Raw genomic sequence first — 20,611 nt, 5'->3', positions numbered from 1 at the left:
TAAAGTGAAACTCTTTCTTTTCTCCTTTCAAGTTGACATTTGAAATAATCATCTAGGAATGAAAACTAACCATGAGATTATAACAGAATGTAAATAATACTACTTTAGGAATTGCATAGTTTTATCTATTTTCTCCCATTATTTTAAATCTGAAAATAACAACTCAATGCCATTTAAAAAGTAAATCTTTTTCTAGCTTGTATTTCTATCAAATAAAGAATTACAACATATTAACTAATGCAATTCTTGTCTCTTTTTTTTGCTACTAAATACATAAACAATGAAATAAATACATTTTTTTTGAAAATTTAATAGTAGGAAAATGAAATACATAGGTTTATTTCCCTATTAAAATCTTTTTCTAGAATTCACTAATCACTTTAAAATAAGCATAAACAAAAATAATCATGTGGTTGCAACCTGATAACTCTCTTAAATCGACCACATAGGTAGCTCTTTTTCTTCCATCTTCTACATCCAATATGCAGACCTACAAATAAAAGAACTCTTTTGGTTATGACCATAGACGATCACATCCTAACCTAGGCCTACAAGAGGACACCGCCAAGCTTGGGAGAACTAGGTACCCTACAGGTTATAAACAAGCCTAACACACATACAATTTCCATAATACACAGAGGAAACAATCAACACAAAAACTCCCAACCCAAGCTTAACACATAGTTAGAAAATGATATTTTCAAAGAGGGGTGAAGGTGGAATAGACATGGAGAGATCTACAAGTATATTACAATAACCAAAGCCATCACAAGGCTAAAAAATTCTTCCAAACTTGGTCTCTCATGACCATGAAAAAAAACCCTTATGACCCCCTAAGGCTTTCAAGTCAAATCCTCCCTTATGACCCCAAATTTAGAAAGAAATAAAATGCAGCAAGAATCTCAAATCCTTGTTTCCCTCTCTTCCTGGAAGAGAGAATCTACACCGTATGAATGTCATACTCCCTTCACCCTAAGACTACTCTACCCTCTGAAGGGTGAGTTTGGTCTTGACTCTTATAAAAGACATGCATATAAAAGTATACTACAATATGTAACAACTCAAAAAAGAATCACAATAACACAAAAATTCAAGTCACAAACAAATGCATTTACAACATGCTGATATTTACATAAAGAAACAAGAATATGCATTTTAATCTAAGGATGACAACACACCAACCTCAACTCCTACAAATAGAATGTGCTATAAGATTTGATGAAGAGGCTCCAACCCAAGACAACAATATTTCCACCAACTAACAGGTTTTTACCTTATCTAATTTTTTTCTTTCAAATTCAATTCTTTCCAGAATTCTTGATCTCCAAGATTGGAGAGTGGGTGATGAATTCTAAGTTTGAATTTTTCTCCTAAATAGACTCCTCTCACACTTTCCAATTTCCTTGGAAAAAGATGGTGAGAGCTCATAGGTTGGTATTCCCAACCCTCTTACATTGTTTCTAAGAGGTGTAACTAAAAAGATAGATGTAAGGTGGGGAAGTGCATCCAACACAAGAATAGAAGGTTGTCTTACCAAAACTCAATCTTGTAAAAGATAATTTTCTTCCATCTAGAAAAGGTCACTTTTGAAGTGACTTGGCAATCACATGTGAGTATTTATATGCCCAAAAATGTCCCTTACCCATATGTATATCAAGTGGGCCTTAAGAAATGGCATAACCTCAACTATAGGAGTTAGTTTGACCCCCACAAAACCTACCTAAAGTTTACCTACGGGTCAAACTTGATTTTACCATCTTAAGGGCTCCCTAACCAAGTTATCTTTCGGGAAAACTAAATGGGTTTTGAAAAATGCATAGGTTTTCACATTTCCCTCTTCAGGATATGTCACATGCTAACTCAGGACACATTACAAGTGTCAAGTGACAACATAAAATACAGCACATCTACATACACTGGACATGCCCTTTCAAGGTGGAATAATTTAAAATTTAACAAATTGAACACACACACATGCATTCACTTATATGAAAATAAAAACATTACAAACGAGGTATTGTCTCTCCAAATAGACAAACCTTGGCTTCACAATCACACATAGGTTTGGCCCTAGGTCTCCCATGTATTCCCATGATCACATGGATTAATGTCCTGCACATCTCAATTCACACATCAGTAGGTCCAAAACAATATGCATACATATATGAAGCAATACACTTTTAAATACATAGCATCCAATTTCACATAATATCATCGATTTATCTCCTAATCAACAAGCAATTAAGATAGAATCCAATAACTTTTGCTAATAATCCATATCTGGTCATTTAATCAATTGCAACATTATTGAAGTCATATTAAGCATTTATCAATTAGGCATGCATACATGAATCATAAATCATCAACATAAGTATTGAAATCAAACATAATATGGGATATATTATATCCAATGATATAAAATCATTTGCCAAATAGTCTCTAAATCCATAGTGCATCAAAGTAATGTATCAAATGATAAGTTCAAAGTGAAAATAAAGAAGTGTTATGATGGGCTCAGGGTAGGGCCTCACACAATAATGAAGTGATATGCCTTTAACCTCACCATGATATTGACCATGAATAGTAATAATTGTTTTACCCATCATTGAAAATAGCAATTTGATGGGATGCCACCATGTATCCAGTGTGATCTATCGTATCCGAGAAGGGCTCTAACATCATCCTCTAGGCTACTCTTGAAATTTGACGTCATCCTCCCCTTAGCTATAAAACATTTATCAAAGGAGAGGATTATGTCTTTCTATAAATTAATCCAGTTCTTGATGGTTCATGAAGCCTTTTAGGTCCCCTTAAGACATTGAATAATATTGTTTGAATCCCCTTCAATCCATAAATTTTTACCATTAATTTAATGGGCAAGCAACAAGATCTAATAGGCCCCAATGGCTTCAGGAAGGTAGTTGGTTTGGTTACCCAAGGGGAATGCCACCACTGCTAATAATTTTCCATTCTCATCCCTATTCACTCCCTCGCACCTAGTCAACCTTGCATTTCCTTTGGCTACCATATCAAAGTTAATTTTAATCTATCCCCTAAGGGGACAACACTAGAACACGCCCTCCCTAGATTTTTCAGTAGCCTTTGTGGCTTTAAAGATATCTATATTTAATTGCAAGCTTATGGAAGCCTCATAGTCATAAGCTTGACAAATCTATATCTCCTTCTTTTTAAGCTGATCATATAAGAAATTCATATTCTCTCCAATGGCCCTTTGAATCTTTCTAATGGTAATATCATCTGGAAGGGAAACATCCCAGAAGATTTTGTTAATTCTCTCTTTCCATAATCCCTAGGCCACATGAGGAACCACAAAGGACCATAAAAATCAAATGACCTAGTTCACTGAGGGTATTTTCAATTGATAGTAAAAGTCAAGAACGGACTCAAGGAAAATCTAGGATAAATTCCACCTCTTTAATAATTGATCTCAAATATCCCAAGCATAGGAACAATGGAGAAAAATATGAGAGGAGGACTCAAACTCAACCATACAAAGATAACACCTATTAGACAACTGATGGCATTAATGGAAGGAATTGATTATGGTGAGACATTTGTACCTGTAGCTAGAATTGAATCCATTAGACTATTTCTTTCCTATGCAGCTTATAAGAACTATAAGGTTTATCAAATGGATGTTAAATGTGCATTTTTGAATAGTAAACTTGAAGAAGAAGTTTAGATTGATAAACTTGATGGATTTTCACTAATTGATGATAAAGATTTGGTTTGCATATTGAAGAAATATTTATATGGATTGAAACAAGCTCCTAGAGCTTGGTATGCAAGGTTGGATAAATATCTTTTGAAGCGTGGTTTTACTAAAAGTAGTGCTTATAGTAATTTATATTATAAGATCACTGATAATGATATGTGATTATTGAAGTATTTACTGATGGTATCATTTTTGGAGAAGAAGATAAATTATGCATGGAATTCGCTAACAATATGAAGAATAAATTTGAAATGTCCATGATTGGTGAGATGACATTTTTCTTAGGTTTGTAGAGTACTCAAACTGACAAAGGAATTTTTATCTATCAAACTAAGTATATGAGGGAGTTTTTCAAGAAGTTTGGTATGGATAATTCCAAACCGGTAAGTACTCCTTTGGTGGCAAGTGAGAAATTATCTATCAGGGATACTTCTACACTAGTAAATCTAACAAGGTATAAGTCTATGATTGGTGGTCTTTTATATTTAACTCAGACTAGACCGGATATTATGAATGAAATAAGGATTATTTCGAAATATCAAAGTAATCCTAAAGAAAATTATGAATGTGCAGTAAAGAGGATATTTCGATATTTGCAAGGAACAACAGAATATGGTTTATGGTATTCTAAAAATGATGATCTCACTTTATGTGCATATACTGACTCAGATTGGGTAGGAGATACTGATGATAGGAAGAGCAGCTCTGGTGGAGCTTTCTTTCTTAGAAAGAAAATGGTTTCATGGATTAGCAAAAGATTGTCATGGATTTCTTTATCTACTGCAAAAGTTGAGTATGTTGCAGCAGCAACTAATTGCACTCAAGTCTTGTGGATGAAGCAAATGTTGAAGGATATCAGGGTAAATTGTAGTGAATCGGTAGAACTGTGATAACTCTGCAAGTATTAACATGTCTAAGACTCCAGTATTTCACTCTAAGACTAAGCATATATCAATAAAGTATAACATTTTGAAGGACAAGGTAGAAGCAAAGGAAGTCAAATTGGTTTATGTGAACACTAACTAACAGATTCGAGATATATTCACTAAACTGTTGTCTAAGGAATCATTTGAGTACTTGAGAGACAAGTTAGGTGTTTTTGCCCCTCCGGTAGAGACTTGATTTATGCAGTATTTCATCAGTCTGGTATGTATTACTAGAGACATTATTCATTCTGACATTGATGAGTGGTGCTACTACTCAGGGGGAATAATTAGCTTTGAGATACACAGGTTTATATTCTTGCTTAGATATTTTTGTCAAATTTATGACATTGATGTCAAAGGGGAAGAGATAGTGATGTGAGAAAATAAATTTAAAAATTTACAGAGATATCATTCACAAGGGGAGAGTTATTGATATTCAGGAGATTGTTGGTTGTCTTCCATAGGGGGAGACTTGTTTGACATTTCTTAGTATTTAGATGTTTTTTACATCTAGTGTTGCCACCAATGCCAAAGGGAGAGATTGTTGGCATAGTTGGATGAATTGATTATGTGTTGCATTGATGTTTTGTCATTAATTTCAACACTTGTTGTTATGGTTGGTTACCGGTAGACAAGTTTTGGCTATTGGTAGAAGATCTAGTGTTACCAATAGAAGAGACTATCTATTGAACACTTTTGGCATGTTTGGATCTATGGAATATGATTGGTTACATGTGGTACATTCTTCTGGAGAATTTCTTGGTCATTTGGTATTGACATGGTAATCAGATGCTATCATACACTCTTGTAAACCCTTACCAGCACTAGTTTAAGGCTTTATCGATAGAGCTTTCACTAAGGAATCTTAATAGGATGCATAATTAGTTTTGTTACAGTTTTTAGATGGATTTCGGGATGCTAAAGATGTTCTTTGATCATGACTCAACTGCTTGAAGATATTTATTTGGCATGGTGGACCCAGAACAGGTCTGATGCCTATCTAGGATATGGACCAGTATCATGATAACATGTACTCTACACGTTACTGGGATGTTTCAAGATGATTTATGGTTTTTTTATTTATTTTTTGGCCTGAAGACAACATGGCATATCAATGTAATATGAATTTATGTAATGATCTTGTTGTAATATCTTTTAGGTAGCCGACTTAATTGGTTTAGGCCTTAGGTTTTGTATAAAATGATGTAAGATCACATTGTAGATCATGGCATGTGTGGCATGGGAATGGAATAAGTATTCGTGGTCTTGGAATGCAATATCATATGAAAAGGAGACTTGATCATTTATAGGTGATCAATTTGGGATTAAGGAAGAGGTCAAAGGCCTCCAGTATTGAGCTTAACCAGGACTATAATCAGGCATGGTAAATGCTATCTCTAGTAGTTCACTCTATTGGATTGTAGTCCATTCATCTTGAGATGGTTGTTGCCTCTCTTTAGTCAATGAGACTCTTTTGTAATGAGCAGAATGCTCTAGTCAATGTGTCTTTCTGCATGTGGAGGCCCCCTCATTGTATCACATACTTTCCGTAGAAGTATCATCTGACTGTGGGTAGGCTTCTCACCATTCTTTTTCCATTTCTGGGTTTTCCATGAACAAATCATGGTGTTATGTGGTATGGTTGTTTTACATTGATTATCTGTTTAATTGTTAAGTTGTATTTTTTACCGATATCTATTCCTACCGGCATCTGTATGTGCTTTACCAGTACTTGATATGTTTAAAGGTTATTAAGTGGATTAAAAGTTAAAATCTGTTAACAATTCATTCACCCCCCCCCCCTCTCAGTTCTTCACTAGTTATCCTAACTACAAAAAGTATCCTCTTTTACATAAATTGTCTATAGTCAACAATTTATTTCGGTGAAGAATCCAAAAAAGGATATTAATCTTAGGAATAATATTAGCCACCCATGCCTTAGCCCATATTAGAGGGGTGGAATTAGACTAGGACAAGAGAGACACAGGTGAGGAGACAAAATAAGGCCTAGAAGAAGTTAGAGTCTAGATAAAACTATCATCTCCACCAAAATGATTCAAGGAAATAGAATTGAGAGCCAATTGGAGGGGAAAGGGAGTCATTGTCATGACCAAGATTCACCCATTGTCCTTCTTTCTAATAATCACTAATAATGTGACCAATATGTTCTTGCATTATTCAATAAAAGGAAGAAAAGAGGGAACATTACTAAGGCACTCCTCAAAAAGCTAGATATCTTCCCAAAAATGGGTCTTTCCTCAATCCTCTATTCTCTAGCTAGCACCCCTTACAGCCACCTCCTTATCTTTGATGACATCATTCCATAAAAAAGGTCCAATAGGGAGATTGTTAGATTGACAAAAAACATTTAAACAGCCAATTAAGAACAATTATTTGTTGTACCAAATAGAATTCCATTCCCTTAATTTAGAAAAGTATTTTCATATCTATTCAACAAGGAGAAATTTGTTGAAAGTTTAATACTCCTCAAACCAAGTCCCCCCAATATTTTTTGTTTGCAAACAACTTCCCAAGAAATTAGTGGAATTCTTTTTCTTTCCTCGACTCCAGACTATAGGAATTTTTTTTAATCTTCTGAATGATATCAACAAAATTTGATAGGATTTTGAATAAACTAAGATCATAAAATAGAAGAATCTAAAGAGACAACTTAAGAAGATGGACCTTCCCTACTTGACTAAGGAGGGCTCCCTTCAATCCAACCAGCTTCTTGTTGAACCTATCAATAAGAGAATTCCAAAAAACTTCAGAAGGTTTAGGAAATAAAGGAAGACCAAGATAGGAAGATGGAAGAGCACCAATAGGGCAGAAATATTCTTCTACCTCTCTTCAAGGGTGTTGAAGAGAAAAACAAAAATCTTTTGCAAATTAACTTTTTGTCCCGACCCCTTCTCATACAAATCAAGAGTTCGCTTAAAAAAATTAGCTTCCCCTATGAATGAACTTCCCATTATAATAGTATCATCAATAAATTCTTCATGAGAGAAAACCAAAGGGGCTGAGGAAGGCTTGAGTTCTTTCAAACTTCTTTCATTCACTAATTTTTGAATGTACCTTCCCAAATAGTCTACCATCAAAATAAAAATAATTGGAGATATCGGATCACCATGTCTTATCCCCCTATAGGCCTTAAAAAATTGAGAGTGGGAATTATTAACAATAAAAGAAAAGGAAAAAAAAGAGATGAGCTGCAAAATTAGCTAAAGAACTCTCTCTACAAATCCAAAGGCATTCAAAAATTTGAGTAAAAGAGTCCAATCCACTCTATCATATGCTTTGGAAAGATTAAGATTAAGCCTAAATACTTACTTTTCGGACACTTCCATAGAGTAGATATTCTCATTCATAATGATAATGGTATCAAGGATTTGCCTTTCATGTAAAAAACAAACTCTTCTAGGGAGAAATTAAAAGCGGGAGTGCAACCAATAATTTGGAAGTCAAGACTTTTGAAATGATCTTGTAGAAAGAGTTACAGAGACTGATGGGCCTAAAAGCATTCAAGACATCCGCCCCCGAGAACCCAGGGATGAGGACACTGAAGGTGGAAGTGATTTCCATTAAAATGTTCCTCGATGTTATTTCCTTAGATGCTATTTCCATTGTGAAAACACAAAAAATTATATTATCTTGACCTATATCAGGTTCATCAACAATAATTTTCATGTTCTATCTTCCCAATTTCTCTCACCCTAGCTTTAGTTATTAAATATTTTAAAAATATTATTCAGTATTGATGAAGTTAGCAAAAAAACATAAGCCCCCATTACCATTCCTTCTAACACTATTTTCAACTATATCATTTTGTAATAATGTAAACTTTGCAATAGAATTTACTATCATGCCTATAATTCTCTAGTGGTGTTTGGGAGAAGCTATAACATCCCTAATAAAATAATCTAAGACTATTAAAATCCTCAAATGCCTCACTATCCTAAAGATAACTAGGGAATAATGTTGAATCTCCATTTAAATTTTCCTCATATAAAAATAAATAGGGAATCCAATAAACTATAATAATTACATCTTGACCCATTTAATGATGTATTGATGGGAAATAATTGTAGTGTAGGTTTATCTAGGACATGATGTATTGTAGATTGATAAACTGATTTGTTAATTGTTACAGGTCTAACCATATGGTTTTAATATAATTTGCAACTTAGACGTAAATTAATTTATTGATCACCTTGAAGAATCACTCCTATGGTGTCAACATAATTTAAATTCAACCTCATACTGCCAATTTGGTCTTTTATTTCTAAATATGCACCATTTTAGTTGTGATCCACAATTTATCTTAGCTTCTTTAAAATTGTAATGCATGTTCCTCATTTGATCCTTTGTACACTATGCATTTGGTCAATGTAATTTAAAAAAAATAAAATTATTTCCCAAATATTAGTTTTCATGTACCTAGATATACAAACCTTTCTCCCAATATTATGAAGGAATCCCTTTGTATTAGATGATATCAAATCATTAGTTTTAAATTTTTAATTTATCAACTACATATCTCAATTTATCATACCCCTATCTATATAAGATGGTTAAACAAGAATTATTTCCTATGGGGGTAGAAAAAATCTCTTATTTTTTCTTCTAACACTTAATTTGAGTTCCTCATATATGAATTTTGGTGCAGAAATATAATAATCTTCTAAAACCACTTTGGTAGCTTGTGTGGTGCTATAGTTGCACCTTGTGTGGTGCCATAGTTGCACAATATAAAATGATGAAAATTTAATTACCATGAAAGAAGTAATCACCAAATTTTGACCAGCTAGATATCATTATTCATGTAATTAAAGTCTTATGAAATATTATTTTTTAGTTAGTCTCTACCTTTTATATCCTATCATTTTCAAGAAAATTGTAAAAAAGAAGGCCTCTAAGATGTAATAATATAAATAAAGGCAATTTAGATTAATTTTGTGGTCCTCATCTAAACATAATGTATCCAACCTAGATCTTCCTCTTCTACTCTAAGCTATGCCTAAAAATATTGTCCCTAGTAAACATATGTAATAAAATCTGACACAAGAAAAAAATATTATTTGAAAGTTAGTTACATCTTGGATTTCAAAAGTTAGGGATTTCTTTATGTAGGCTTTCTAATAATAGTTTTCTATACTTAAATAGACTATTGAAATAAATTTTCTATCTTCTATGTATCTATTCACATGACCTAACATATCCCTTAATGTGTATCCTTGTAGTAACCTTAATAAAATGTTCAAAGCCATCATCATGTATAGGTTTCAACTATCTTAGTTTTTAATCCTTTTAAACTCTATGGTGTAATAGCCAATTCACCATTGAATATTCTCACCCTTGCTATATTTTTTAGCTAAGAATTGTAGACTAATAGGAACATTTTCATAAGCACTAAAATTGAACACTCTCTAAATTATTTTTATTTTGTACATCTATTACAATAACTTTAGGCTTACACAATAATTATATACAATGAAATTTTTGACATCATATATATGAGAATTATATGAGACATTGTATTGAAATAAGTTATAAAATAGGAAATTCAATAAGCTTAGTATATCAAAAAAGATATACCATCCATAAAGTGTACTTTTGTGTCTTGAATGTCATTAGTGAGCACCACCTTCTTCATTAATTCCTTAAATTTCCTTATTTCTAATGGGATTTTAATGGGTAGCTCCTGAATGGAATTATTAATAGATGATATAAATGTTATGGTGAAGGGATGTAGGGCTATAATTATTTTAGATCAACTCTATGGGAAATGATCTAAATAGTAATGTAAAATAAAATAATTTAAATGTATAATAGGATGAAGCGTAGTTAGATATGAATTTAAAGTATGAACAAATGATCATGTTATATTTTCAATCATAAAATGATTATATATGATTTATAATGCATAAAGAAATAAAATTTTGACTTTCCCATCCTTGAGAATTCATAAATTAATTTTGAGGAAAAGTGTCTTTAAGGGAGGTGTGACGATAATGGTTTTAACTTACATATTTTTTACGCTTAGTTAAAACCATTATTTGCAACACAATAAATATTAATGATATATATAATTTCTAATTTATTATAGCTGAGAGAAACATCTATAACAAGTGTTTAATGTTGTAGGATTTACTTGTGGTTTTCTAATAAATTATTTAATAATAATATATTTGGTGGAATTTACCAATGGATCGATAATGTATAGATATTGAAGAGATGAGAAAAATTAATAGATAAAACTTTTGGACTAAGAATAAAATAGTTTTTATTATAAAGTGAGCTTAGTAGTGGACCACATAATACATGTAATGGAGTTGCTAAGAATCATCACTTGATAACATTAAGGACTGACATAAAGGAATGGGGAATATATTTATATATCCAATTTCATAAGTAGGAGACCAAGTATTGAATGTATTTGATTGCATTTTAAGAACACTCATCAAATATTAAGGGGTTCATTTGATGGTAGCTCCTATTTTGATATACTACTAGGGACTAGGTAAACAATGAATCAAATATGACATAGTGAAAAAGGAAAATTTTCATCTCAACCTTAAGACATACATTACACATGATGTGGTAATAACTTCCACATTAATGGTTATGGGAATGATTGAAATGGTAATTCATTAGTTTAAATAACTATACATTATGTTTGATCGATATTATTTGACATTTTTATTTCAACAAGATAATGCTAGAAATATAATGATTCATAAATGACATGTATAAGTGAAATTTTAAAATCTTACTTAAAATTAATAATATGGAAACATACACATACTCTAAGGTATAACATAGAGTAAGTGTTTTTTAGTTAGAATGTTGGAAGAGATAGCTCCCACTAGATTAAATTTTAAAAAAGATTAATAGAGTTCATGAAACATAAGTCTTCAAAAACCGAAAATAGATCCCAACTATAAAAAAATATATCTAATATCACCCTGAGCTTGCACCGTGACATTCACAAATGAAACTATTACAACTTAACCACAGACCTAAGAACATCTAATAGAAATTGCCAAACCTCAGACAAAATATTGAAGTTATCCACTTGCCATCTCTGCCATATTGTGTAGATGAATGTCATCAACCTACATTTCTCATTCGAACCCCTCCAGTTAAACATATGATTTAACCCATTCAAGGTGTTCATTCATCTCAATTTGCACCCACTTCTAGAAAAAATTCAAGTCCTTTGGTCACCACATGTTGCTTGTCTTGGCAATAACATAGAGTAAATTTGTGATTGGTAAAGAAACCTTTTTATAAGAAATATGGTTGTGATAGGGTTGGTTATCATCATGTATTTAGAGACTTAAAAGTTAGCACTTAGGAGGAGACCATTGTGAAATATAAGTAGATAAAAATATAGTAAAAGGGCATGTAGTGTTAAAAATTAAACATTAAACTTTTACAGATTACTTTAGGGTTTAAGATGAGAGAATTAATTTTCATTTTTTAATATATTATTAGAAATAAATTTATTAGGGGACTGAGTCAGGGAAACTTAACCCTCGCAATTTTTTACATTCTCCAAAGATGTTATAAATAATGGTCATCATGAAATAAATTTATATAGCAAAAATCAAGTGAATGGTTCTAATTTGTAGAATTATCCCATATCCTATTTATGGCTAGAAATCTCATATTTATGTACTTAGTTCAAGTTTGCACTTGTAGAGATCATTTTAACACTTAAAAAAATAAATCCAAATAGTGTACAATAAAACTCACATGTTAAAGATATATTATAAAATTTTATTGCAAAATATTTTCCTAATACCTAAACATATATTTACATCATCATACCACAAAAATGTATTTGCACATTTATATTTTTTTTAATTTAATAGTTTACCTAATATTCAAAATTAAATTATCAATTTCAACTCTTAAATCTAAATCTTCCATTTATTTATTTTTTAGTAATTAAATCGCTGGAGGGGCCAGCACCCATTTAAATTAAAACATCCAATGTCGCATCCCAAATGGGCTCATTTTCATATATATGCATTTTAACATTGTTATTATAGCCCCCTAATCTCTACTAATCATCCCTATGTTTGTTTGTTCCAACTTTGATATGAGAGCATATTTAGAGATCCATCTCTCCTTGACCTCATATTTTGCTTCCTTTTCACTATTCCACAACCTTCTTCCAGGTTTGCAACTTCCTTCTATTACATTGTTGTGACATAACAAAAGTCTTTCTCCACCATAGGGATATAGAGGATTTCTATGTCTTCATTCCCTATATTTACTATCCCAACTCTCCTTGAAGTCCTTGTGTTTGCAATGGGGTAATACCCCATATCCAAAGAGCAGGAAGGTTTGATCTTGGAGTCTTCCAATCTCATTGAACTATCAACATAAATAGCCATGTTTTCTTCCCTTTTATATTTATTCCTTTTGAGGTATTTTCACAACCCTCACTCAAATCAAGCTCTAAAAGTTTGGAGCTTTCATTTTCTACCCAATAGAGGTCATGATCTTCCTCCTTCCACTATGAAGCTTGTCTTTGATTGTTTATTTTGGTGAATTGGGCTACCTTATAACAAATTTGGAAGCACCATCTACATCTAAATAAAATGCCTTCATAGTCCATAGGTTGCACCCAATTCTCATTTGTAGTTTTCAAACAATGTTCTACTGGAGGAGCATTTTTTGCATCTATCTCCACAAGAATACAGGCATAAGTAGTATGAATGAAATTTAAGGAATCCTCATCTAATCCAAAAAAATTACCTAAAGTGTTTCCAATAGCTTCAATTGGAGAGTCTTACCCATATTGTTGTCTTGTCAAAGGATTCAGAGGCCGAGTTGAAAGCTGGATGCGAGGGTTTCAATAGTAGTAGATATTTATCTTCCCAACTCCAATCATGCTCACATAAAACCTTATTTTTGTCTTAAACATTATCAAAGATCACCAAAAAGTAATCGTGACCACCAAGGAATATCTAGAGATTCCCATCCAAAATGGCGCTCCAAGATTCAATAATCCATTTGTTTAAATCACCCAAGCTTGGCCACAAGCCCTTAAATCTCCCAATCAAACCTCTCTCCAAGAAATGTTTTTCATTATCTTCTATTTCATGACTAGTATCGCCATCCAAACAAAAAAGTTGTTATGCTCTCAGAGGGTAGAGTGCTCATCTTCCCTCCATCTAGTCCTCATAGCCCAAACGATATCACTCCTATAGACCATGAAGGTATTTTCCCAATACTGCCATTTTGTTCACTCGCAAGGGGTTTCACACCACACTACTCTCAATCATCTATGTTCATCTCGATTAGACCCCCATGTGCAGAAGGCTTACCAGCATCACACTTCTCAGTCTAAGGTATACTTGACTTTCCCTATTTCTAGGGACAGCTTGCTCCACCTTTATACCCCATTTCCTATTTCAAGGACTGCTTACCACAAATAGAAGCATTCCTAGCCAAAAATCCTTTTGAGCTAGCAGATGAGTGCCTAGGGATGTCCTTCCTAACCCTATCAAATGAAGGAAACGACCTAGACTCCCTTTTTACAAACTGAGATGCATATGAAACTCCATAATTCAAAGAAACCCTACTTTGAACCAATTTTTGTAAACCCTATCTCCAAGATTGCTCATTACGCCAAGAAACACTACATCCATAGCTGACACTGTTTGAGCTAAAAAAGTTACAGTTAGAAAAGCCCTTTCCCACTTTGTCCAAAGCCACATCTCAGCAATAACATAAATCTATTTGAATGGCCCTACTTCTTGCGGTGTATCAACTTGGCTCCTTTTTCTGTCCATAAGAGTAAGCAAAACTATTGATTCACCTATTTGGTTCACGACGCACTATAGTTGTCCACGTTGAGCGTTGCCTATTCTGTGAAACATAAGTATTTGAAATATTTGGTGATTAATAATGAAAGCAATTTTTATGTAAGCATTATAACTAATGATTCAAACAATAATATAATTGATTATATTAAAAATATTATGAAGATCATATATTTAAAAATAAATAAAACTCTAAAATAACTTTGAAATAAAGAAACAAAGTAATTTATAATTAAATATAAATAAAATAATTATAAAATGCATCTTAAATGACTGAAGCAATTTGAAAATAAATTTTTACATATAATTAAAAAAAAATACTTAATTTAAATATATTAATAGACATTAAATTTTCACAATCCAAGAGATAATATTCAATTGCTTCCAAATTAGATTGTGTGTGAATTTTTGCATCAACATTTAAGATCACTCTATGATCCATCATCAGAATAATAATAATTCAAAAGTATGCATAAATGACAAATAAATATATTTCTTCAAAAATAAAAATAAAAGTATATAAATAAATTTAGACACTATCATAATATCTTAATATCTATAAAGTTTGCCTTTCCGTCGCATTTTAACCAACTTTAGACTTTTTAACCTTCAGCTTATAATAATTTAAAGCTTGAACATAATCTCCGAATCTCTTTTTACTTTTAAATAAGAAATATCGACAGCCTGAGAGAAATCTGTCCTTTCATGTATAATATAGTCTTCTTAAGATATAGGCTCACACACAATTTCAACAAGGGACCACATACGAGATGCGTTCTACGTACTTAAAAAAAGTAGCTGACAGTTGCTCATGTGTTGTTAAATCTAATCCAATTATTCACAGAATCTAACTTAAAGAATTGCTAGCATAGATGACAATTTGAATTTGGTCACTAAACATATGCTTAGTTTACCTTGTCAAAAAGTTTTTAATAATGCATCGTGATTTTAGCTGTAATACGATATAATGGTGTAAACGTACAAGAAATGTATAATCTACAATCTTTTCCTGTACCTACATTTCTATCAGTACACAACTAAAAATATATGAAGTATATACCATTAATGATTTAATCAAATATGAAACTTTTGGTCTGTATGCAAGTAATGTTTCATACATCACTTAATAGCTAGAAGAACATAAGACATGGCAGTGATTTTTGTATTTGATATATACGAGATTTGATGGACTTGAAATCGCTTAAAATGGCTTGTGAACAGTTCAAACTGATCGAATAAGATCACTAGGAATCAATGAAGGAGATACGTGAATTGATTCGTCGAGTCAAACAGCTGGCAAATTCCAGCCCATATTCACAATTAGAATAAAATTCCTAGCCCTTGAAATTTCTTAATGATAGATAAACTAGCTGACTCATAAATATGTATCTTGTGTAAATGGTCTATCAGAAAATGATTATCAAGCAAGTAACATTTCACTTTTTGTTAGAGATGTGACCAAGAATCTTCAACAACTCAGTGCTGATATTTTTCCACGAGGGGGTTTAGATAATACTGTGGGCAAGAACCCTAAAATTCAAGATCTGCATATAAGTAAGAGCTATCATTCCTGGAATAATTATCGAGCCTAAAGAAAGACTTAAGCTGGGTTAATAGATTTTTAGAGTTCAAATAAGTATTTTTGAGAATTGATGGCAAATCTGCAAATAGTGCCGAAAGTAGGGGAGGAGATTCAGCATTCGAGTCATCCCCAGCATCCTCTGACTCTCGTCTTTGCGCAATCACTGTACACCTGTAGCGGGTGTAAGGAATATGGAGCTGGACTCAGATACAGGTTTGGCTTTACCATTTCTTTGGATTCCTTGTTTTGTTAAACACTGAATGGTTCAACACTAATGCGTACATTTTGGCCGTAAATAGTTTTATATCAGTATAGCCCTTTCTCCTTTCATGGGATTGCTTTCAAATGTTATTTTTTATCAGGGATAGTAGAGGGACTCGGTTTTAAGTAGTTCTTTAAGGGTGTTATGTATTAGCTTGCATAAATGCTGGATTTGTGAAACATGAGCTGGGAGACCTTGGAGTTGATCTAATATATATAAAATACATAAATAACTTTTAAATTACTAAACAAAATCCTAACAAATCATCATATAACTAAAACATGTCTCCCTATAAAATAACATTTCTGTTTTCTTGACACAGGTGCAACAAGTGCAACTTAAGCATGCACGACTTCTGTGCGAAGGCTCCACCCACCATCCACCCATATCACGCGCAGCACAATCTCGTCTTCCACAACAAACCAGCTGGACTGAAAAAGCCGAAATGCGGGGTTTGTGGAAAGGCCACCAACGGTTCCGCTTTCCGCTGCTCAATCTGCTCATTCTGTATTCATCCCTGCTGCTTGCAACTTCCTCCCGAGCTCACCTTGAAAGAACATCCTCAGCACTCCCTCAAGCTCTTATCTGCCTCCCCATTACCCAACAACTCCCCTTACACATGCAATTCATGCAACAAAAAGGGTACCACCTGGGTATATTACTGCGTTCCCTGCGAATTCTATCTCCATGCTCTCTGTGCGAAAGGTGTAATAAATGGGCTCCAGGCGCAGGGAATCAGTGCGCCGCCTAAGATGAGCAGGGTTGCAAGGGCTGCTCGTTATGCTTCTCAGGTTGTTCGGATCTTTGTGAATGGACTTGTAGAAGGACTTGGCGAAGATGTTGGGGATGTTATTCTCGATATTGTAACTCGTGAGGTCGTTCCTACCGTCGCAGATGGTGGTGCTAAACGTGGGTCACGTTAATTTCTTTCTGCTGCTTTTCTAAATGCTATCTGAGAGCTCTGCTATAAATATTTATATATGTACAGTGTTGTTTGTCGTTGTTGCCTCATTATTCCCTTTTAACTGTTCAAATTTAGAAGGTTTGCGAGTTACTTAGTATTTGAGTCATCGTGGTGTAATTACATTTCTTGTGTGGTCCCAAGAGATTGTAAATATTTTGCTACAATACACGTGTTTTTTTTATTGTAAAACTTTTTCTTGACTCTTTGATGGGATAGTAGTTGCCATATGAATGTAAGCTTTAGCTTGAAAAAAATGGAGAAAAGTTATATGGCAACGTATCGCTACAAATTACATAGTAATGTATTGCTCCTCTTGACTTCATTTTCAAGTTAAACGCTGCATTAATTCATAAATTGTCATTCTAATCCTATCCGAATAATAGGAATGCTTAAAAAATGGAAACATGCGTGGGAGAATGGTGTCCAATGGCAGATCATGAGATGTGGTTTCGTGAATGATTTATGCTTTAATGGTGTAAAAATGTTTGAAATCAAACTTCAAGGAATGAGGGCATTAAGAATGCACAAAATGGGAGGAAAAAAGGTTTAGTATGTTATTAAATCCCATACTATTGTTGGGATGTTCTAACCATGAGTTTTGGCCTTCATGGGTAATTAGTTTATTGTAGGTTCAGGTGTGATTCGGGGCTCTTAGTTGACTCTATTGACCTCAAACATGTTTACACAAATACAAAATGCTGCTACATTCAATCATATTATTTTTTCATCTATTAACAACTTCGCAAATCTTCTCATGACTTTTGACAACTAATATCCCCATCTGAACTCTTTTATTGACTCCTCCTTCCTACATATTTCTGCTGACTTTAAAAATAATCTTCTACGCAATTTTGTCTCTCTGTCAACCTAGACACTTAGGCACCCTTCTCAAGCTTTCAACATCCTCACACACTATAGGACAAACTTCAAGACCGGCCATAGAAAAACACCAAACATACTTACAACTCTTAACAATGTTTACTTTAGGTGATCTTCCATATAGATGTTCAATCTTCAAACACTATAGATCCGGAAAAGAACAATAAATCTTTTCTCCAATAGCTGGTACTGCACTTTGGCAAATTCTTTTTTAATTGCTACTATAGATTCAACTGTTTCTTTTAGGCATCCATCTACCTTGCCTATTTTACTTTTAGTACTCATCTCTTTCTCTCCACTTTTCCATCATTTCTCTTTCTTTCTATTTTACTTTCTTCCTTTCTTTCTTTTCAAATTCTTGCCTTTTCTTTGTAACTGTTGTAGACTCATATTGCCTCTGTTCTATCCAACATAATTTCTTTTCTTCAATTTTAACCCTACATTAATTCATGAATTGTCATTTTAAGTTTAGGAGAGGATAGAGAAAAGTGGGATTGGAAATTTGATTCAATTTTAGGAAACAATAGCATACATAATCCTATCCGAATAATAGGAATGCTTAAAAAATGGAAACATGAGTGGGAGAATGGTGTCCATTGGCAGATCATAAGATGTGGTTTCGTGAATGATTTATGCTTTAATGGTGTACAAAATGGGAGGAAAATAGGTTTAGTATGTTCTTAAATCCCATAGCACTGTCAGATGTTCTAGCCATGACTTTTGGTCTTCTTGGTAACTAGTTTATTGTAGGTTCAGGTGTGATTCACTTGTTTTATCAACAACTCTCAAAGAATCACACTGTTAGTGCGGGGGATCTTAGTGGGCTCTATTGGCCTCAAACATGCTTACACACATACAAAATGTTGCTACATTCAATCATATTATTTTTGCATCTATTAACAACTTCACATCTCATGGCTTTTGACAACTCTGAACTCTTTTATCAACTCCTCTTTCCTACATATTCTTGCTGACTTCTTCTACACAATTTTGTCTCTCTATCAACCTAGACACTTAGGCACCCTTCTCAAGCTTTCAACATCCTCACACACTATAGGAAAAACTTCAAGACTAGCAATAGAAAAAACACCGAACATACTCACAACTCTTATCAATTTTTATCTTAGGTGATCTTCCATACAGATGTTCAATTTTCAAAGACTCTAGATCAAAAAAAAAACAATAAATCTTTTCTCCAACAACTGCTACTGCACTTTGGCAAATTCTTCTTTAATTGCTACTACAGATTCAATTGTCTCTTTTAGGCATCCATCTACCCTACCTATTTTACTTTTAGTACTCATCTCTTTTATCCACTTTTCCATCATTTCTCTTTCTTTTTGTTTTACTTTCTTCCATTCTTTCTTTTCAAATTCTTGACTTTTCTTTGCAACTGTTGTAGACTCGTATTGCCTCTGTTCTGTTTGTTGGAAGTGGGTAGACTCTCAGAGGGGGGGGGGAGGGGGGGTGAATCAAAGTCTATAAAATTCTGACTTACTATATGATAAGTTATACTTTATGACGAAAACATAAAAATTTCTTCAGAGATACGAATTATACACAAAACCTTTATGCAAGCATTCATTTCAGATTATTCAATATTAACTAATTGAGTAATCCTTTTGTGCTAAACTTCTTGACTTAACATGCAACAATGATCTAACTAAAAAATAGATAAAGTTTCTAACTTGATTTTAAGAACACAATAAAATGTGTAGTAGATAAACACATAATAAACAAGATAACTGAAAGTATTAGAGCTGATCAACTAATGGAACATATAAAATACATTTGACACATGACACAAGGATTTCTTTAGTGGAAAACCCTCTTGGGGTAGAAAAACCACTCGCCAAATGATTCCTTTTATTATTTCAAAGAGCACCAACCCTGTAAATTGTTCAAGGAGCACCAACCCCCGTTCCTCTATAATCTCAAGTTTCAATCAATGGTAGCCTTGAAATTATAGAATATTGTAATCACAAGGTTATCAATGGTTGGAACGAGAAAAAAATTGAGCACTTTAAAATATTGTTCCAACTATATGGATATCTTTTTCAACTTCAAATAGAGAGAGTAAATTTAATCTCAATCTCTGAATCTGAAACACATTGTTTTCTGTGTGTATATCAATGCATACAAGAATATTTCTGATAAGTACTTTCAGTCTTAATAATACTGAAAAATGCTTCCTTTTTTTTTCCACTATCTGCCTTTCAAGAAAATCACATAGATTTCATATCTCTAAGACTTCATGAGAAACCCTTTTAAGTAGTGTTTTCAAACCTGCGTTAGGGTTAAAAACTGAATACAACTGAAAATAGATCACACAGTTGTACCAACTGTTTTGTTGTTTTGATAAAACAAATGTAAATTCTCTGTATACATTTGAAAGAGGATATTGCAAATAATAAAGATAACTT

The 20,611-nt window shown here is 33.0% G+C and overlaps 1 protein-coding gene across 1 annotated transcript; it reads left to right on the top strand.

Annotated features, from left to right (window-relative positions):
* Window positions 1-15,955: 15,955 nt before the first annotated feature.
* Window positions 15,956-17,343, top strand: LOC131047705 (protein VACUOLELESS GAMETOPHYTES-like). The gene is made up of 2 exons (XM_057981504.2): window positions 15,956-16,296; window positions 16,668-17,343. The coding sequence occupies exons 1-2, from the start codon at window positions 16,154-16,156 to the stop codon at window positions 17,266-17,268; spliced, it is 744 nt and encodes a 247-aa protein (XP_057837487.1). The 5' UTR covers window positions 15,956-16,153; the 3' UTR covers window positions 17,269-17,343.
* Window positions 17,344-20,611: the final 3,268 nt, after the last annotated feature.

Source organism: Cryptomeria japonica, chromosome 4 (genome assembly GCF_030272615.1).
Source record: "Cryptomeria japonica chromosome 4, Sugi_1.0, whole genome shotgun sequence".
In the NCBI taxonomy this organism is placed as follows: domain Eukaryota; kingdom Viridiplantae; phylum Streptophyta; class Pinopsida; order Cupressales; family Cupressaceae; genus Cryptomeria; species Cryptomeria japonica.
The sequence above is the reverse complement of the archived record's forward strand: the minus strand, read 5'-3'. Positions and strand labels throughout refer to the sequence as shown.

Coding starts and splice junctions, on each gene's coding strand:
- LOC131047705 (XM_057981504.2), top strand. CDS start 16,154: ATGGCAAATCTGCAAATAGTGCCGAAAGTAGGGGAGGAGATTCAGCAT. Junction 16,297..16,667: donor GGAGCTGGACTCAGATACAG/GTTTGGCTTTAC, acceptor TTCTTGACACAG/GTGCAACAAGTGCAACTTAA.